The sequence below is a fragment of the Oncorhynchus clarkii genome, chromosome 23 (genome assembly GCF_045791955.1).
Source record: "Oncorhynchus clarkii lewisi isolate Uvic-CL-2024 chromosome 23, UVic_Ocla_1.0, whole genome shotgun sequence".
NCBI lineage: Eukaryota > Metazoa > Chordata > Actinopteri > Salmoniformes > Salmonidae > Oncorhynchus > Oncorhynchus clarkii.
The window spans coordinates 9,092,033-9,113,713 of NC_092169.1; the positions used below are offsets into that span (position 1 = coordinate 9,092,033).

Here is a 21,681-nt window from a genome sequence, read left to right on the forward strand (position 1 = left end):
CTAACATGGTTACCGTTGGTACTAGGTGGTGGGGGATCTTGGGGCGACACTGGTCTGCTGGAGGTCTTTGGCTCTGTGGGGGAAGCTGGCACTGGCACAGGAGATAGGGCCTGAGCTGGGGGTGGCGAGGCTGGGGGGCAGGGGGCAGCCGGCTGGACAAGCTCCACTGGGGGACTAGGAGCAGGATCTATGGACACAGAGCACATACAGCCATTACATTTCAGAGATCTAGCTTGATGTATATAGCAGAACACTGAAACAAGACTAAGTATAAATCATGAAAAACATGTAGGCTGTGTATTCGAAAATCCGATTTATGCTTGATCCGGGAAAATGCGGTCCAGAGGCTCCGTGTGATGCAAACGCGGAGCCTCCGTAGGCCTGTAGAGGCCAAATCAAGCTCCGTACCGCATCGCCATGTGCATCCCACATTTTGTAAGGTTTCCATATAGCTCCCCATTGACATGATTGGTTGACGGTAGGTGGGGGCGGTATGTCCTGTATAAACAACTCACTTCCTTGACAACTTCCTTCACAACAGCTATGCTCCGCGAAGCGCAAGAAGTATGAAGGCCCTGACTACTGCAGAGGCCGCATCGCAGTAAATGCTGTACTGCCAATACAGATCCAGATAACCTACCTTGTTAACACTCAAAGCAGAGTACATATCTGAGAAAACAGGGCCTTAATAGAAGTAGGTGTGCGTTCCAGTACCTGGCTGTGGTATGACTGTCTGTTTGAAGAGCTCCTCCCGGAGGTTAGGCAGGAAGCAGTCGATGCGTTCCCAAGTGATCTCCCACAGGTCAGAGTATCCTGTACGAGAGTCAGCGCTGTGGAAGATTCCTGCTGTGTCCATCACCAGCAGCATGTTCTTCAGAGACTCTGGGATGGCCTCTAGCTGGGGGGAGGGTGATAACAACCAGCCAATTAGCCATGCAATCACACACATAGATGGGGGGAAAAAATGCTTGAAATGAGCTGGACAGGAATAAACCTGAACTATTACTTAAAGACCAGTATTTGTTTTCCTTTCTTTTTGTGTTCCCTCCTTTGAGTTTGACCACTCAGATTAGAAGCACCTGCGCTAATAGGAGTTGAAATTGACATGTGCTACTGTGTGACAGCAGGCATGCTTACCAGCAGGTCACTGGAGCCAGCGTGCATGTACTTGTCCATGAAGTCCAGGATGGTGAGCCACAGGGCAGCGAAGGTGGACAGAGACAACAGGGGAGAGAGGTGCTGCAGGAACACCTAGGGGAGAGCAGAGCAATGGAGAGCAACAGTGAGATATGCAGAGATGGCATGGGTAGACAGGCACACAGCATATTATACTATCGCTGTTCAGGCAGATGAGAAGTGCTAGACAGTGGAAGGATTTAGCAAATTATGGCAATTTCTCAACAACAAAAAAGAACCCCCCAAAGGCAACAGACAGTTGTAGGAGAGTCTAAACCTGTGGTCTGAACACAGTCTGACAAAATATCAGATTTCACACTTTGAAATGGATGCCTGTTGTGTGTTGACTGAACTGACCTTTGACAGCAGGGTGCAAGCCCTCATCCTGGTCTCCTCCATGCCACACACGTCTGCAGGGCTAATATTGTCCAGAAGCTTGGTCAGCAGGGGGAACAGCACCTGGGAGCACACAGTACACAGTACTTAAAACACAGTTAACACTGACAACGCTCAGATTAGACAGACAGACCACACAGTGCATTCAGAATGTATTCAGACCACTTTACTTTTCCACATTTTGTTACGTTACAGCCATATTCTGCACCTTTGGCAGCGATTACAGCCTCAAGTCTTTTTGGGTATGACACATCAAGGTTGGCACACCTTTATTTGGGGAGTTTATCTCATTCTTCTCTGCATATCCTCTCAAGCTCTGTCAGGTAGGATGGGGAGTGTTGCTGCACAGCTATTTTCAGGTCTCTCCAGAGATGTTTGATTGGGTTCAAGTCTGGGTTCTGGCTGGGCCACTCAAGGCCATTCAGAGACTTGTCCCGAAGCTACTCCTGCGTTGTCTTGGCTGTGTGCTTTAGGGTTGTTGTCCTGTTGGAATTTGAACCTTCTCCCCAGTCTGAGGTCCTGAATAGGTTTTCATCAAAGATCTGTACTTTGCTCCGTTCATCTTTCCCTCGATCCTGACTAGTCTCCAAGTACCTGCCGCTGAAAAACATCCCTAAAGCACGATGCTGCCATCACCATGCTTCACCGTATGGATGGTGCCAGGTTTCCTCCAGATGTGACGCTTGGAATTCGGTCGGGCCAAAGAGCTCAATCTTGATATCATCAGACCAGAGAATCTTACATTTTTTTTATTTATATACATTTGCAAAAATGTCTAACAACCTGTTTTCGCTTTGTCTTTAAATGAGGCATTGTGTGTATATTGCTGAGGGAAAAAAAATATTTAATACATTCTAGAATAAGGTTGTAACATAATTTTTTGGGGGTAAAAGTCAAGGAGTTTGAATACTTTCTGAAGGCACTGTATTTCCCATAATACTTATTTGCCATAGAAGCTAGGATTTGGCCCCAAGTGCCTACTCTTCTAATGAATCGTCTATTTTCAGAGGAACCATTCAGCAGCAAATTCTTGTGACCCCTCTATTCCCCATACGCACACCAATTTCCAGTGGTCCTCCTAGAATGTGGAAAATGCTGTTCAGCATCCTCCTCTCACCTTGTTAAAGCAGGACTCCCACTCCACAGCATCTAGTGTCTGCAGGTCATGGACCAACAGTGCCCTCTGGAGGTAGGTCAGGGCCTGCATTCGCACCAGCCTCCTGGCGTCACAGCACAGCCAGGCTATCCCTATAGGGTTCACACAATGAATGGATACTTGAGCTAAGACTGGCTATAGGGGAACGAGAACAAGATCACTGAGTTCATTAAGTCCCTTCTCTCAGGGGTCACCAGTGAATTAAGGGGACCTAGGGAGTTCTTTTTACCTTCAAGCTTATATTTAGATGACTCTCCAAATATTAGTTATCAGTTCCAGTATTAGCAAAAAAATATAAACATGTGAAAACCTTGTCCATGAAAACAGGAAATGTGCATTTGGCTTCACACAATAACACACATTGACACTGAAAACATTCCTCCAATGACTAAGAAACAATGATAAATTGTGTTTATTAAACACAGTTTAGAGGTGCCTTTATTTAAATAGGTTATAATGATAGCAATGGGGATAAAGTCTCTGACCTTGGAGCAGTGGGCACCAGCAGCTGGTCCACAGTGTCTGGGAGTCGGCCTCAATCTTCTTCCCTACTGGCTCCAGGCGGCGCTGCTCCTCTGCCCAGGAGCTGTAGATGCTGGAGGCCCTCGTATGCAGCGTGTGCATCAGATCTAACAGCTGAACCAGGGGGAAACACGGAACTCCATGTCAATGTGGTCATTGCTAATCTAATCACAGCTTGATTCTAAAACATGAATGTATGACTTAATGTCTGTTTTGTCTTGCTGGATCCAAGACATATACTACAGAATATTTACATTTCTATGGCTGTGTTTAGACAGGCAGCCCAATTATGATATTTTTCCCCACCAATTGGTCTTTGACCAATCAGATCAGCTCTGAAAACGATATAATATGAAAAGATCTGATGTGATTGGTTCAAAAGACCAATTAGTGGAAAAAAAAGATCAGAATTGTGCCGCCTGTCTAAATGCAGCTTAAGTAGGTAAGCTAACCATCTTAAGTGGTTAGTGCGTTGGGCCAGTAATCGAAAGGTTGCTGGATCGAATCCCTGAGCTGACACAGTAAAAATCTGCTCTGCCCCTGAGCAAGGCAGTTAACCCATTGTTCCCCAGGCGCCGAAGACGTGGATGTCGATTAAGGCAGCCCCCCGCACCTCTCTGATTCAAATACGGAAGACACATTTCAGTTGAATGCATTCAGTTGTACAACTGACTAAGTATGCCCCTTTCATTACTTTATTGTAATCCAAGCAATATATTTGGGTGTGTGATAAAAGAGTATTGATATGTATGTAATTTTGATAGACTGATGGAGAAGAGGACAAGACCATAGCATTGGAAGGTAAATATTTCCATGCAACAGTGTTTTCCATGTCTACATTATTTCAGCCATGTTACACAGACCTAGGTTTGCAAAACTTCTGGTAATTTACCAAATACATTTTTGGGGGACAAAACAAATCTAATGGAAACTTTAGCAATTTATTGTTAAATGTATTCATATTTCTTTATATCCGTGTCCATTGGTCCCTTGAGTTTCACCTCATGGTTCAGGAGACAACGCCATAATTAATGAGGCATAAAAAAAGATATGTCATAATAAGAAATTAACTCTGCCACTCTTTCAACTATTGACTTTTTTTCACTCATGTTAAACAGCGATGGTATTCAACATCTTTTACATGCTATGAAGATCCCCTAAAAGCCTTTAACGTTTCCAAAATCCCTAAAGTTAGTGGTAATATTCCATCTCTTTGCAACCTTATACGGACCTAAATATCTAACAATAATAATACTAATGGACCTTTTCAAGCAATTGAATAGCTTCATCAACGAGTATTGATATTTCACATTTCAGCCCTTTCAAGACAGTGCACTTGTAAAATAGGCAAGGCAAGAGGTTAATATTAGTGTCAGTCGTCTGAGCATGAATACCTGATTCGTGCCAAAATAGTTCTGAAAAGAGATGGCAATTATTGCTGACAGATCACGTAACTTTGACTCACTCATATAGGGCCGGGATGATACCAGTATCGCGATACTCGTTAGTGCCGTGGCAAGGAAACAACATTTAATTTTGGAAAACAAACATCATTATGTTGTCATCCAGAGTCACATTTACAATATTTTACATACAGCAGGTTTTCAACAGACCAAAGAGCTTGGTCTGCTTTTTTCGAATTGTTGCCAAAGGAAAAATATTGCGATAGTGGTATCGTCACAGAATAGGATTAAACACCGCCACAACATCGCTTAATTGCTATGACAACCATAGTCTGTCACTCAGCCTCAGTCTCAATTGAGTATGCAGAGAGAGAAAAGACAGCTGAAATCTCCCAAAATACCCACCTTTCCCCGCAACCCCACCTCCACCCCACAGCTGAGAGCAAACCTGGGGCTTATTCAGGAGGGCACAACGTTACAGAACGTTCAGAGAGATAATTATATTGTATAGAACAGACATGATTGTCTGTCATATAGTTCTGAACATTTCATCCAACTGAACAGAGCCCCTGAGCAGCACAGAGACCAAGGTAGAAGGGAAAGAGGGCTGTGGTACTTACGTCCTGACTAACCTGTAATGACACCGTGTGGTAGCTGGCAGGGACTCCCTCGTCTTCCTCGTCATCGCTATGGGAACGGGAAGGCCTCTGGCTGGAGGCCTTGGCGCGGCGTGACGCACCTTCCTTGTCCCGGGGCTTCCTCCTCACACGGGACTTCTGGGAGTCGTACTTGTGGTTCTTCTTCTTCTCATAGGTCCTGTAGCCTGTAGGTCAGTGGAGATGGAGAGACAGTTTTAGCCATTGTTACAAATATATCCGGAATAATTATCTTAATTTATATTTCTATAGATGTCATATTTTGACGGGTATGACTTAGCGATTGGGAAAAAATGCATTCCTTTTATGTTAAACCAGGCAACAAAAGGCTATATCAACTTTGAGTAATAGCAGGTTTCAGGGATGTGCGGTTTCCATTAGCTTCCCATATAGATAAGCGCTGCACTTAACTGAGGTCCTTGATCGACCAAACTTGATTATTAAGTGTGTAAAGAAAGCCGTGTTGACAGCACTGTAATCCCGGCTTGACTTTAGTCTTTTCTAGATCAAATCAAATCAATCTAGATCACTAACAGACTGCTGTTGCTGGGGAGAAGGGAAGTCAAGTGATACAGTCCTCAATTAGAAGGTTGGTGTGGAGGAAGCAGGTTAGTCACTCTATAGGCATGCCTTTGGATCCCCTTCCAAAGAGTTTTGAGACTAACCACCAAAAATGGCAAACTGTCAAAGCTTAAATTACTCAAGCATAGTTTGATGACATGTTTTAGCTTGGAAAACAGCATTGATGGAAAGAAAGGCAAATACAATGCTGAATTCATTGTTGGAAGATTTCTAGTTGTTATGAAAAAACTAAAAACATTTGGAAAAAAAACGTTGGAAAAAGACAGAATACAAAATGAACCTCAAACAAGTATATATGTCAGTCAACAGAAAGCCATACCTCCGTTTAGGCTGGCCTCCACAAACACCCGGATGGCCTTGACACACAGCTCAAAGTTCTCGGGGGTGACATGTGCAGCGTCTCGTACTATGAAGGAGAGGGACTCCACACACTTGATGAGAGACTTGGTGTCGTGGAAACCCATGTCTTGACCCAGGGACAGGCTGTACTGGTTCACTAGAGGGTTTAGCAGGGTCTTGGACCCAGAAGCTGCTACCTTGCTGATGTCCAGGTCGTCTTTCCCAACCTGCAAATATAAACACACTGTGTGAGATGTGCCGTATGTTGAGGCACTGACATTGATATGACAAAAGAGAACACAAGTTGCACTATTACTCTCAATGCTATGAAGATCTCTGGAATTGATCGTCTGAGCACTTAAAATAAAAGCGTGTGCATGTGACATGGAAGTGTGTGTGGGTGGGGGCTCATACCACCAGCCATCCGCTGCTAGTCACGTCCACGTCAGTGACAGAGCGGGGCATCCTGGACTTTCCATGCTCTGTGTAGATCTCAGAGTCTGACGTGTACCCCCGGTCCAGACTCACCTCACTGAGGTTGTGGAACGACAGCTCACTGTCCGACTGGGCACCTGGAACAAAAGGTGGAAACGGGAAATGAAAACCACAGTTTACCAGACATAAAAACTCACCACTTAAAAGTGTGGATGTGTGCCCCCGTAATAAAACAGCTGAGCTGTTTGTATAAAGTCAATACAATTGACCATAAACGTGTAGATTTTTTTCTCAGCTAAGGCCAACAATGTAGCCTACCATTCCACGTGATGGTGTGTGTAAGTAAGTTAAAGGCTGACCTGTGTCGATGTCTGGGGTAGTGGAGGTGACCTTGAAGGAGGCGGGGGGTTTGATCCCGGCCCCGATGCACTCGATTAGGGCGAAAAGGGTGAACCAGTCGTCTGTGCAGTGGATGTTGGCAGCGTTGGTCTTAAGCAGCTCATGGAGGCCATAGGCCACCTCCCGGCTAACCCGGGCCAGGACGTGTGGTTTCATCATCAACAGGAGACGCAGGGACAGCAGCACCTAGAGATGCGGTGGTAGAGGGGTTAAGGGGACGCGGTTACTTTAAAAGACCAACTGCTTGAAATGGCTGCAACCTCAATCTCACCGATTAGGGAAGTAAAGTATGTTCCTTACAAACAAAGTTCAATTTATATAAAGACAGTTTTAGGTCTCACAGTTCTGCTAGGTCTCACTGCACGTTTGAAGAGACAAGAAGATTAGACGAACAAATGTAAGATTTGTGACAAATACGTTGTGGGGAAGCAAAAGGAAGAAGAATACACTATTAGTTTACCGTAACAATGTCCATCTGGGTTAGAGATAAGCTTGAGAAAGGGGAGCGAAAGATAGTGCTCCATTTGCTTGAACACTGAAGGAAACTGGGATCCACATGACCAAAACAATAACCTCTCTTGCACAACAGTTAGTAATTTCTCATCCTTTTCACACTAAATGCAAATGCGGAACACTTCTTTTGCTAATCAGACGCAACTCTGAATCACAAGACACTTTTTGCTAAACCGTAGACAACGCTCTACATAAGACACAAATCAATTGGACCTCTATACCAGGTGGTGTCAGAGGAAGGCCCTAAAAATGGTCAGACTCCAGCCACCAAAGTCATAGACTCGGCAAATGGTACCGGAGCACTAAATCTGGGACCAAAAGGCTCCTGAACAACTTCTACCCACAAGCACAAGCCATAAGACTACTAAATAGTCTGGATAGCTATTTGGTAAACTATCTGCATTGACCATTTTTGTACTAACACTTTTTGACTATGCACACCCACACACTGGACTCTACCCACACATACAGTACAGAGCCTTCAAAAAGTATTCATACTCCTCGACTTATTCCACATTTGGTTGTGTTACATCCTGAATTCAAAAAGGATTACATTCAAAAAAATCTCACTCATCTACACACAATACCCCCATAATGAAAGCGAAAACACGTGTAGACATTTTTGCAAATGTATTTAAAATGAAATACAGAAATATCCAATTTGCATAAGTATTCACACCCCTGAGTCAATACTTTGAAGAAGCACCTTTAGCAGCGATTACAGCTGTGAGTCTTTCTGGGTAAGTCTCTAAGCCCTTTCCACACGTGGATTGTTCAACATTTGGCCATTACTCTTTACAAAATTCTTCAAGCTCTATGAAAATGGGTTGTTAATCACTGGTAGAAAAACATTCAGGTCTTGCCATAGATTTTCAGGAACATTCACTGTCTTCTTGGTAAGCAACTCCAGTGTACATTTGGCCTTGTGTGTTTTAGGTTATTGTCCTGCTGAAAGGTGAATTCGTCTCCAAGTATCAGGGAGACCAGGTTATTGCTTGTGCTTATCTAGTTTATTTTTCTATCCTGAAAAACTCCCCAGTCCTTAACGATTACAAGCCTACTCATAACATGATGCTGCCACCACTATGCTTGAACATTTGGAGAGTGGTACTCAGTACTGAGTTGTATTGAATTTGCCCCAAGCATAACACTTTGTTTTCAGGACAAAAAGTTAACCTGTTTGGGATAGGGGGCAGCATTTTCACATTTGGATGAAAAGCGTTCCCAGAGTAAACTGCCTGCTACTCAGTTCCAGTTGCTAATATATGCATATTATTAGTATAGATAGAAAACACTCTGAAGTTTCTAAAACTGTTTGAATGATGTCTGTGAGTATAACAGAACTCATATGGCAGGCGAAAACCTGAGAAAAATCCAACCAGGAAGTGGGAAATCTGAGGTTTGTAGTTTTTCAACGCTTATTAGCGGTTTTCAAAGCTTATGTAGTTTTTCAACGCCTATTGAAAACAGTGTCTATGGGGTCAAATTGCACTTCCCAATGCTTCCACTAGATGTCAACAGTCTTTAGAACCTTGTTTGATGCTTCTACTATAAAGGAGGGGCTAAATAAGGGCTCTTTGAGTCAGTGGTCTGGCAGAGTGCCACAAGCTCGTGACGCTCATTCACGTGAGAGTTAGCTCGCGTTCCATTGCATTTCTGAAGACAAAGGAATTCTCCGGTTGGAACATTAAGATTTATGTTAAAAACATCCTAAAGATTGATTCTACACATCGTTTGACATGTTTCTACGGACTGTAACGGAACTTTTCGTCTGCAACTAGTGATCGCGCGTCATGAAGTTGGATTACTGGGCTGAACGCGTGAACAACAAGGAGGAATTTGGACATAAATGATTAACTTTATCGAACAAATCAAACATTTATTGTGGAACTGGGATTCCTGGGAGTGCATTCTGATGAAGATCAAAGGTAAGCGAATATTTATAATGCTATTTCTGACTTCTGTTGACTCCAACATGGCGGATATCTCCTTGGCTTGTTTGTCGCCGTACTCAGATTATTGCATGGTTTGATTTTTCCGTTAAGTTTTTTTGAAATCTGACACAGCGGTTGCATTAAGTAGAAGTCTATCTCTAATTATGTGAATAACACTTGTATCTTTTAACAATGTTTATTATGAGTATTTATGTAAATTGATGTGGCTCTATGCAAAATCACTGGATGTTTTGGAAGCAAAACATTTCTGAACGCAATGCGCCAATGTAAACTGAGATTTCTGGATATAAACATGCACTTTATTGAACAAAACATACATGTATTGTGTAACATGATGTCCTATGAGTGTCATCTGAGCATCTGGTGAGGATGCAGGTCATGGAAGAACTGAGACATTTTCAGTGAATGGCACAACAATGGGCCTCAGGATCTCATCATGGTATCTCTGTGCATTCAAATTGCCATTGATAAAATGCAATTGTGTTCAAACTCTGTTCACAACGTTGACATCAGCAAACCGCTCGCCCACTCGATGCCTTGCATATGTCATCTGCCCGGTAATGTTAAAACCGGGATTCATCCATGAAGAGCACACTTTTCCAGTGTTCCAGTGGCCATCAAAGGTGAGCATTTTCCCACTGATGTCGATTACGAAGCCGAACTGCAGTCAGGTCAAAACCTTGGTGAGGATGACAAGCACGCAGATGAGCTAACCGGAAATGGTTTCTGACAGTTTGTGCAGAAATTCTTTGGTTGTGCAAACCTAGAGTTTCATCAGCTGTCTGGGTGGCTGGTCTCAGGCGATCGATCCTGCAGGTGAAGGAGCTGTATGTGAAGGTCCTGGGCTAGCGTGGTTACATGTGGTCTTTGGTTGTGAGGCCGGTTGGACGTCCTGCCAAATTCTCTAAAACAATGTTGGATACGGCTTATGGTTGAAAAATGAACATTAAATTCTCTGGCAACAGCTCTGTTGGACATTCCTGCAGACAGAATGCCAATTGCACACTCCCTCAAAACTTCAGACATCTGTTGCATGTTGTGTGACAAAACTGCACATTTTACAGTGGCCTTTTATTGTCCCAAGCACAAGGTCCACGTGTAATTTTGTATTTATTTTTTATACCTTTATTTAACTAGGCTAGTCAGTTAAGAACAAATTCTTATTTTCAATGACGGCCTAGGAACAGTGTTCAGGGGCAGAACGACAGATTTGTACCTTGTCAGCTCGGGGATTTGAACTTGCATCCTTTTGGCTGCTAGTCCAACGCTCTAACCACTAGGCTACCCTGCCGCCCCACCTGTCAGGCGGATGGATTATCTTGGCAAAGGATAAATGCTCACTATCAGGGATGTAAACAAATTTGTGCACACAATTTGATAGAAATAAGCTTTTTGGAACATTTCTAGGATATTTTATTTCAGCTCATGAAACATGGGACCAACACCTTACATGTTGCGTTTATAGTTTTTTTCAGTGTATCTACCTCAATTTCCTCATACCCCTGCACATCAACTCAGTACTGGTACCCCATGTACAGTACCAGTCAAAAGTTTTTCTTTTCTTAAGTTTTACTATTTTCTGCATTGTAGAATAATAGTGAAGACATCAAAACGATGAAATAACACATGGAATCATGTAGTAACCAAAAAAAGTGTCAAATCAAAATGCTTGATTATTCAAAGAAGCCAACCGTTGCCTTGATGACAGCTTTGCACACACTTGGCATTCTCTCTACCAGCTTCACCTGCAATGATTTTCCAACAGTCTTGAAGGAGTTCTCACATATGCTGAGCACTTGTTGGCTGCTTTTCATTCACTCTGTGGTCCAACTCATCCCAAACCATCTCAATTGGGTTGAGGTCGGGTGATTGTGGAGGCCAGGTAATCTGATGCAGCACTCCATCACTTTCCTTCTTTGTCAAATAGTCCTTATACAGCCTGGAGGTGTTGGGTCATTGTATGTTGAAAAACCAATGATAGTCCCACTTAAGCGCAAACCAGATGGGACGGCATATCGCTGCAGAATACTGTGGTAGCCATGCTGGTTAAGTGTGCCTTGAATTAAGTAAGTAATTATTAAGTAAGTCACAGACAGTGTCACCAGCAAAGCACCATCACACCTCCTCCATGCTTCACTGTGGGAACCACACATGTGGAGATCATCCGTTCAACTACTCTGCGTCTCACAAAGATGTGGCGGTTGGAACCAAAAATCTCAAATTTGGACACATCAGACCAAAGGACAGATTTCCACCCGTCTAATGTTCATTGCTCGTGTTTCTTGGCCCAAGCAAGTCTCCTCTTATTATTGATGTCCTTTATTGGTGGTTTCTTTGCAGCAATTCGACCATGAAGGCCTGATTCACACAGTCTCCTCTGAACAGTTGATGTTGAGATGTAGGTCTGTTACTTGAACTCTGTGAAACATTTATTTGGGTTGCAATTTCTGAGGTGCAGTTAACTCTAATGAACTCTGGGTTTTCCTTTCCTATGTTAGTCCTCATAAGAGCCAGTTTCATCATAGCGATTGATGGTTTTTGCAACTGCACATGAAGAAACTTTCAAAGTACCTGACAATTTTCAGATTGACTGACCTTCATGTCTTAAAGTAATGATGGACTGTCGTTTCTCTTTGCTAATTTGAGCTGTTCTTGCCATAATATGGCATTTACCAAATAGGGCTATCTTCTGTATACCAACCCCATCTTGTCACAACACAACTGATTGGCTCAAACCCATTAAGGAAAGAAATTCCACAAATTAACTTTTATCAAGGCACACCTGTTAATTGAAAAGCATGACAAAAGTGTGCAAAGCTGTCATCAAGGCAAAGGGGTGGCTACTTTGAAGTGTAGTAACACTACATGATTCCATATGTATTATTTCATAGTTTTGATGTCTTCACTATTATTCTACAACGTAGAAAATAGTACAAATAAACAAAAACCCTTGAATGAGTAGGTGTCTAAACTTTTGACTCGTACTGCATGCTATCATTGCTCATTGTGTATTTACTCCTTGTGTTACTATTTTTTTTCTCCCCCCTATTATTATTTAGGTATTTCATTGTTTTCTGCATTGTTGGGAAGGGCCCATAGGTAAGCATTTCACAGTTAGTCTACACCTGTCGTTTACGAAGCAAGTGACACAATTTGTATTTGAATTGTGTTGTCTTTTTTCCACGTTAAATAACAATAACTCGCATAATATTATATTTGTACCACCAACCTGTAAACTACCTTTGCATAATTAGTCCATAACTAGACAGGAAAGTGTTTTCCGGTGAGTTATTTGGTTTTCCATAGGTTTTAAAGTAGATCACATTCCATTTTTATTTTTTTAAATAATACTGAGAAAAGTGTACAAGCAATCAAGAGAAGCTGTAATGATATAGCAGTTCAAGGTCAATAGGACAGTCACATAATAAACACTATTGAGGTTACAGGCCAGGGCATCAAGAAACCAGGTCCCTCTTGGAAAAAAAGATTAGACCAGTTAAAACCTGGATAATCAAACTGTCCCACTGATCAACACAGACTGTAAGGTAGTTCATTGTGTGCCTTGATGCCCGAGCAAATACAACAATTGAGAGAAACATCTGACACCAGCAAACAACTATCACAGGAAGCATCCTTTGTGACTTGTTATACAACAAATTGAAGCCTCCTTTTTAATAGCTTTTAAGACTAGGCCAGATAAGACCAATTGCAATGGTTAAAGGACATTGACCTAACAAAGCTGAGTGTGTCCCCATCAGATGTAAGACTCATTGGATCAACAGTCCAATCATCCAATCACTCAGTGCTATCACTGCATCATTTCTGCGTTAATGCAACGATGCACTCCTAGATAGTTTGGTTTCCCCTTTCGTGTGCGTGTACCTGGGAGCTGATGTCCTCTCTGCGCAGCAGGCGGATGGCCAGTCTGATGAGGCCCACCACAGCCCTCTCCACCAGGAAGCAGCTCTCTGTAGCCTGGACACACAGGTGGCACAGGTGATCTCGCACCGTCTGCCATACACACGACACACGGTCCCTAAACACACACACACACGATAAGGACTCGATAGCATAACAAAGCCCGATGTTGAAACAGATGATTTGACTGATGTCATTCCTAATGGACGTGGGACAAAACACACTGGCCCTGACTCAAAGCAAACATTCTACCCTTTCTTCCCTCTGGCTGTACCTGTTCTCCATGACTATGCGTAGCAGCATCTCCAGGCAGAACGCAGCATCCTCCTCATCATATGTCTCCTCATCAGGTGTGACTGAGATCAGGGCCTGTCCACAAGAAACATCTCTTAGAAAACAATACTAGAACGTTTTATACTCCCTGCATTTTAGTAATTAATATTCAGACAATGCATAGACAATATTTGCCTGTAATGTTATGATTACCTTCATCAGCTCCTGTAGAGACTCCAGCTGCAGGAATTTACTCTCTGTGATCAGCTTCTCTGGGTCACATTGCTGGAGGGGGAGTGACAACCCCCCAAATGTTTTTTTATTAATAAAACAATTAAATGCACTATATGAAATTATCAACAGAAGCAATTTGGATGAGTGTGATGGGTGTTGTAGTTCTGGTACCTTGATACAGAGCATTGCTGCCTGCTTGGCCTCCTGGTTCTCAGTAGAGGGCCCACGTTGACCAGACTGCTCTGCTCCACTCAGTGTCAGCCAGTTCACAAAGCTCAGCACCGCAGACTCACCCCTGGGAGAAAGGGAGGAAGACATAGAGATGTCAAACACTTTAAAAACACATGTAATGTTTAATGATAGCCACCCATTTTACAACATGGAACTGGATTTAAATGTCAGAAAAGCTCTAGGTTTTTTTTAAGTGAAAGAGCTCAGCCTGGTATTTGAGGGAAGCATATGATGTGACATGATTTTAAGGTGACTTTTACCGATTTGACGGTGTCTCTTCTCTTTGAAGGGAAATCGTTCCATTTGGCTCCACAAAATCCTCCACCTGAATGGACATAAGCACACAAACGCCACAGACATTCAAGAAGGAAGTCATGTCTAGATGAATATCAGTAGGTGGCAGTATAACATTAATAATGTCTTACAGAAGAGTCTGCAGTCTTCCAAATTCAAACAGAGAACCATTTCATCCAGCAAAAGTCAATGGAAGGTTTGAATGTTCCAAAGGTACTCATAAACATGATTGAGGCCATTCGTTTTTTCTGACCATGTAACCTGACCAGGAAAAAAAATGCTCACCCTTTCTAGTTACATCACAACAAGGTCAGGTAAATCTCCTGTCCCTGACCATTGTCAGTAATAAAGAAGCAGTTCTGACCTCCACCATGGCCTTGGGCAGCAGCTCGGCTCTGAACAGCTGCAGCATGGAGTCCATGATGTTTTTCCAGCCCTCCCTCAGGATGTCACCGTGCCGGTGGGCAAGGTGGAACATCGTTTTCGCCGCTATCTGTGCCTTCCCGTTACTCCCGAACACTGTGGGCAGGTTCTCCACCGACTGTATTGAAACCATCCAGTGGAAAAAGTTAGAATACTGCACTAGTTGAAATGCAAAGGTTCCCACATTTGAAATTAAGCACTTACCTCACTGCTGAGCGTTGTAAACTTGCAGAGGGAGATGATCAAATTATCAAAAACATCACTGAATCCATAATGAGCTGATATCATGGCACATTTCCTAAAAGGAGAGAAACAGATCATCAAGTCTCGCTCTCATTCGTTGCCTTCCCCAAGGAATCCTTCTTCAGCATCTCCTCAGAGCCACATCGCTGGGCCCAGGACCATTTGTGACTCGTTTCAGGAAACTAGGCGTATGTCGTGCGTCACTACTTCACAGGAGAACCATTTGAACATACTTTTTAAAAATCAAAATGCGTTTTTTGGCAGAAATGCCGTCTGGAACATGTGAACTTTCATTTGCCTTAATAACAAACTTGTATGCCATCTGTAAATACGAATAAAATGGTTAAATTATGAGCCTAGTTGGTTTAGCCACAGAAAAGTTTTGAAATCAGTATAAATAGAGTATGATCGCTAACGAGATGGAGAAAATGTTGGCGTCTGATTGCAAGTATGCAGACGGAGTCGAAAAGGGAACACATAAAAGGCTGTTACATCTTCATAATAAGGGCAACCATTGCGTCCGTGACAGAGGGAGAAGCGTCCATCCATGTATACGGGTAAGAGAGTCTAGCTAGCTACATTTTCAGATATTACACGTTTTTCTAATTTTGTCAGAAAATTGTTTTCCTTTCAAGTTAAAGTGTACTGTTAGCTAACTGGCTAGCTATTTATTTGAGACTAAAATTATTTTATTTACGTATTACATTAAGTTAAAATAAAAGTGTTCATTCAGTATTGTTGTAATTGTCATTATTACAAATATACACACACACACACACACACACACACACACTTAAAAATCAGCCGATTAATCGGTATCGACTTTTCTTGGTCCTCCAATAATCGGTATCGGCGTTGAAAAAACACTTTCGGTCGACCTCTACTCTGGATTAGAGGTCGACCGATTATGATTTTTCAACGACGATACCGATTATTGGAGGACCAAAAAAAGCCGATACCGATTAATCGGCCGATTTTTTAAATGTATTTGTATTAATGACAATTACAACAATACTGAATGAACACTTATTTTAACTTAACATAATATGTCAATAAAATCTATTTAGCCTCAAATAAATAATGAAACATGTTCAATTTGGTTTAAATAATGCAAAAATGTGTTGGAGAAGAAAGTAAAAGTGCAATATGTGCCATGTAAGAAAGCTAACGTTTAAGTTCCTTGCTCAGAACATGAGAACATATGAAAGCTGGTGATTCCTTTTAACATGAGTCTTCAATATTCCCAGGTAAGAAGTTTTAGGTTGTAGTTATTATAGGAATTATAGGACTATTTCTCTCTATACGATTTGTATTTCATATACCTTTGATTATTGGATGTTCTTATAGGCATTTTAGTATTGTCAGTGTAACAGTATAGCTTCCATCCCTCTCCTCGCCGCTACCTGGGCTCGAACCAGGAACACATCGACAACAGCCACCCTCAAAGCAGCGTTACCCATGCAGAGCAAGGGGAACAACTACTCCAAGTCTCAGAGCGAGTGACGTTTGAAACGCTATTAGCGCGTACCCCGCTAACTAGCTAGCCATTTCACATTGGTTACACCAGCCTAATCGCGGGAGTTGATAGGCTTGAAGTCATAAACAGCACAATGGAAGAGCTGCTGGCAAAACGCACGAAAGTGCTGTTTGAATGAATGCTTACGAGCCTGCTGGTGCCTACCATCGCTCAGTCTGACTGCTCTATCAAATCATAGACTTAATTATAACATAATAACACACAGAAATACGAGCCTTAGGTCATTAATATGGTCGAATCCGGAAACTATAATTTCGAAAAAACAAAATGTTTATTCTTTCAGTGAAATACGGAACCGTTCCGTATTTTTTTAACAGATGGCATCCCTAAGTCTAAATATTGCTGTTACATTGCACAAACTTCAATGTCATGTCATAATTACGTAGAATTCTGGCAAATTAGTTTGCAATGAGCCAGGCGGCCCAAACTGTTTCATATACCCTGACTCTGTGTGCAATGAACGCAAGAGAAGTGACACAATTTCACCTGGTTAATATTGCCTACTAACCTTTCTTTTAGTTAAATATGCAGGTTTAAAAATATATACTTCTGTGTATTCATTTTAAGAAAGGCATTGATGTTTATGGTTAGGTACACGTTGGAGCAACGAGTCCTTTTTCGCGAATGCGCACCGCATCGATTATATGCAACGCAGGACACGCTAGATAAACTAGTAATATCATCAACCATGTGTAGTTATAACTAGTGATTATGATTGATTGATTGTTTTTTTATAAGATAAGTTTAATGCTAGCTTGCAAATTACCTTGGCTTCTTCCTGAATTTGCGTAACAGGCAGGCTGCTCGTGAGGCAGGTGGTTAGAGCGTTGGACTAGTTAACCGCAAGGTTGCAAGATTGAATCCATAAACTGACAAGGTAAAAAATCTGTTGTTTTGCCCCTGAACAAGGCAGTTAACCCACCGTTCCTAGGCCGTAATTGAAAATAAGAATGTGTTAACTGACTTGCCTCGTTAAATAAATTTGTAAATAAATAAATAATAATAGTCAAAATCGGTGTCCAAAAATACAGATTTCCGATTGTTATGAAAACTTGAAATCGTCCCTAATTAATCGGCCATTCTGATTAATCGGTCGACCTCTACTCTGGATAACATAAAAATAGCCTAACCAGCTCTGCCAGGGCAAGTAAAATGGTCAGAGTGAGCTGTTCTCTCATTTGTGTCAGGAAGCAGCTAGCAAGATAGCCAACGTTAACCAGGTAGCTTGGGTGCTTAACTGCTGTCAGGTCAGAAAGCTCTGAAGCTCCGAGAGCGAAACGCTCTGAATTTACAAATGGCCAATCTGGCAAGGCTCTGAGTTTATGAACGCCCAGAGCACACTCTGGCACTCCAGATGAAATTTACGAACACACCCGTAGTATCAACCAGCCTTTAGTCTAGAAATCTTTGGTTGTTTAGTACATAGACTCACATGTGAATCCTTAAAGAGATCGGTGGGGCTAAAGCTTAAAGGTGTGAACGAAGCTGAATGGGTGTAGACAAAGAGCTCTTCCAGTAGGTAACAAAACATTTAAGGGTAATTTTCTCAAAAGTGAGATTACAAGTTTATCAACTTTCAAAGCATAATTACTTTCCCAACTGTAGTGTATGACATACCATTTTCTATCTCTGAGTCTCTACTTTTATTCAATGTAAAAAAAAACAATTTAAAATGTTGATACATAAGACCGGTCGGTCACATCTGAGTAGGCCTAGTGTACCTAAAGCCAGCAATGGCCTTCTGGATGATTGTGTCGTCCAGGCTCTTGTCGAAGACGTAGGAGAGGGCTGCGATGGTGGGCCCCCAAGTCATGGTGAACAGGTCGTGGTCGTAGCTGCCGGCAGGCACATGGAGGAAGACCCCCTCGGAGGTGGCCCCCCGGTGGAGCAGCACGTTCCATACATAGTTCTCCTTCACCAGGCCAGACTGCTCGTCTGGCATCACTATCTCTTCATTCCTACACGACAGAGAATACCATGATTGCTAAGGCAACTTTGATAATCTAGGGTGGGTCGTTTGACATGGAAAAAAAACCCAGACATAACTTACTGTCAAAGTGCCAACGCTGAAACAAATAAGTACATCCTCTTGAAATTAAGATTGATTACCTTCATCTTGTGTGTGTCACAAACATTTCTATATAAGATCTACATACGACTATGGCTTACTTGATTGCATTGTAGATGTCCTCCAGCATATCCTGATCAAAGTCTGTATTTCCATTCACACCCTTCAGATTCTTCTTGAATTGCTGGGGGGGGGGGGGGGGGGGAAGAAAGACAGTTAACACTGATAATATGGGAATCAGGGCACCCTCATCACACCAATCATTGTGGAGCACTGCCAGCTAGCCTGGCTCTGGTATCCAATGCTTTGGCATGCAATGATCTTGCTAATTGAGCATCCAACAATTAAGGGGTAGGGGCCCAAGCTTTACCAACGTATGTGTCACTTAATACGGTTAGGTGTGGTGTTAGTCAAACAGGATCGAGGCCAAGAGCCACAGCAAATAAACACATCCACCGTGTGTTGACTGATCGAATCAAGGCTCCTGGTTGGCTGCGTGCTTTGGCTAATGGCAGGTAAACCAGAGGGGAAACTCGAGATGCTTTGCAGCGGGATGGACAGACAGAGAAATAAACAAAGTGAGGGCTCAGGGTCGGCGTGGAGCAGACGACGGTAACAATAGCCTCCACAGACACAAAGCAGCTGGCCGTGATACCTGCCAAGTAATCATGGGACTGACAGCCAGAGACAGCAGAGCTGTTTCCACACGGACATATTTGTTGAAGAGCTACATTGTTGCACTATGCACTAGCTGAATATAATTCCGAGCAATAGCATCTTTGACTATTGCCATGAGCCTCACAGAGTATCGTATCATGGCATTTGACAATTGCCAATGACAATTGGAGAGGTCACATCGTAAGAACTTTCATCCGTAATAACGGTGTTGTTATATACTGTGCTGAGAGTCAGTAAAATGAACAGTGGGAATTTCATTGCCCTCTAAAATTTCTTATCTAAGGTCACAATTCCAAATGGCAACCGAGGATCGGGTATGTCTTGTGTGGGAGAATGGCCCACCATAGGCCTCTTCAGAACCCTGCCCATGGGACTTGTGTTTAGTCTTCAGGTGCTGTCACTCACACAGAGAGAGGGAGCCAGGACACCTCCACCCATCCTCCCCTCCCTATCCTCGCCCACACCCTCACTTCTCCCACCCCTCCAGTCACGTCCTCTCTCCCTCCTCACTTCTTCCACCCCTGACTAAGTAGGATGACCTAATCCCATAGACCACCACTGGGCACAGCTGTTACTGGAGGTCGGCTTTCTTCAGACCATCAGAGGGTCTGGAAGAATCAGCACAACATACTAAATGTAGGGTGTCTAAAAGGGGCCTCTTGTGAAACCCATCGCTGCATGGCACAAAGCGCTCATAAGAGGTGATTCATATCATATCTAACATATGTGGGTTATAGGTGCATTTCTGAACATTTCAACTTAAGACAAAATAAGATCGGATAAGATTTTGTTTTGTAGTAGTAGAAAACTTAAATTGGTAGGAATAGTAACTTAGTCCACTTATATCAATAAAATATATTTTAAATATAAAAATAGTGAGCGAGTTTTCATGGGAAATAAATAGTGTGTGTGTGTTTACCTCAATGGTCATGGGGATGTTCTGCTTGCGCACATTGTTGTTGTGCTGGTCCGTGTTGAGCATGATGACAGCATAGGCCAGGGCGAAGCCTGCGTCGTTGGTCATGAAGGGAGAGCCATTCACTTTCTACACACACAGGGAAAGACACACTAATATAACCCTCTGTCCATAGAAATACTTTCCAGGTCACGAGGGCAACGCTCTCTGGTTATTTAAGGAGCAGCCAGTGGCCCTGCTGGTTGTATCCCCCTGCCCTCGACAGACAAGCCGGCTCTGTTTATTATGTATGTCTAGTCACTTTACCCCTACCTACAAGTACATATTACGTCAATAACCTCAACTAACCTGTAACCCCGCACACAGACTCTGTACCCCATGTGTATAGCCTCATTGTTATTTTTGTGCTACTTTTTTTTTATACAATTTTAAGTTGAAGTTTATTTAGTAAATATTTTCTTAACTCATTTTTGTTAATACTGCATTGTTGGTTAAGGGCTTGTAAGTAAGCATTTTACGATAAGGTTGTACCTGTTGTATTCAGCGCATGTGTAGAAATCAAATCAAATTTTATTTGTCACATCAACAGCTGAATTCCAGATACACACATCAATATAACAACCTTTGGGCATATCAACACATCTAAACTCAGCAAAAAAAGAAACGTCCCTTTTTCAGGACCCTGTCTTTCAAAGATAAATCGTAAAAGTCCAAATAACTTCACAGATCTTCACTGTGAAGGGTTTAAACACTGTTTCCCATGCTTGTTCAATGAACCATAAACAATTAATGAACATGCACCTGTGGAACGGTCGTTAAGACACTAACAGCTTACAGAAGGTAGGCAATTAAGGTCACAGTTATGAAAACTTAGAACACTAAAGAGGCCTTTCTACTGACTCTGAAAAACACCAAAAGAAAGATGCCCAGGGTCCCTGCTCATCTGCTGAACATGTCTTAGGCATGCTGCAAGGAGGTATGAGGACTGCAGATGTGGCCAGGGAAATAAATTGCAATGTCCGTACTGTGAGACGCCTAAGACGGCGCTACAGGGAGACAGGACGGACAGCTGATCGTCCTCGCAGTGGCAGACCACGTGTAACAACACCTGCAAAGGATCAATACATCCAATCATCACACCTGCGGGACAGCTACAGGATGGCAACAACAACTGCCCGAGTTACACCAGGAACGCACAATCCCTCCATCAGTGCTCAGACTGTACACAATAGGCTGAGAGAAGCTGGACTGAGGGCTTGTAGGCCTGTTGTAAGGCAGGTCCTCACCAGACATCACCGGCAACAACGTCGCCTATGGGCACCAACCCACAGTCG

General features: G+C 42.7%; 1 protein-coding gene across 12 annotated transcripts in view; it reads right to left on the reverse strand.

The window, feature by feature from the left end:
- The window catches only part of LOC139381611 (Golgi-specific brefeldin A-resistance guanine nucleotide exchange factor 1-like), a 115,387-nt gene that overhangs the window by 2,860 nt on the left and 90,846 nt on the right, over positions 1-21,681 (reverse strand). For 6 of the 12 annotated variants that reach the window (XM_071125273.1, XM_071125271.1, XM_071125267.1 and 3 more), the window contains 20 exons: positions 20,351-20,476; positions 18,855-18,937; positions 18,407-18,643; positions 15,110-15,203; positions 14,847-15,023; positions 14,449-14,513; positions 14,129-14,252; positions 13,937-14,008; positions 13,725-13,819; positions 13,415-13,568; positions 7,025-7,250; positions 6,645-6,802; positions 6,211-6,457; positions 5,286-5,476; positions 3,214-3,364; positions 2,690-2,820; positions 1,534-1,635; positions 1,138-1,251; positions 715-898; positions 14-187 (listed from right to left, as the gene is read on the reverse strand). In XM_071125273.1, the coding sequence (XP_070981374.1) occupies positions 14-187; positions 715-898; positions 1,138-1,251; positions 1,534-1,635; positions 2,690-2,820; positions 3,214-3,364; positions 5,286-5,476; positions 6,211-6,457; positions 6,645-6,802; positions 7,025-7,250; positions 13,415-13,568; positions 13,725-13,819; positions 13,937-14,008; positions 14,129-14,252; positions 14,449-14,513; positions 14,847-15,023; positions 15,110-15,203; positions 18,407-18,643; positions 18,855-18,937; positions 20,351-20,476 (2,905 nt within the window). Of the gene's footprint in view, positions 1-13; positions 188-714; positions 899-1,137; positions 1,252-1,533; positions 1,636-2,689; positions 2,821-3,213; positions 3,365-5,273; positions 5,477-6,210; positions 6,458-6,644; positions 6,803-7,024; positions 7,251-13,414; positions 13,569-13,724; positions 13,820-13,936; positions 14,009-14,128; positions 14,253-14,448; positions 14,514-14,846; positions 15,024-15,109; positions 15,204-18,406; positions 18,644-18,854; positions 18,938-20,350; positions 20,477-21,681 lie in introns of all 12 variants that reach the window. The other 6 variants (XM_071125270.1, XM_071125268.1, XM_071125265.1 and 3 more) reach the window with 1 other exon arrangement.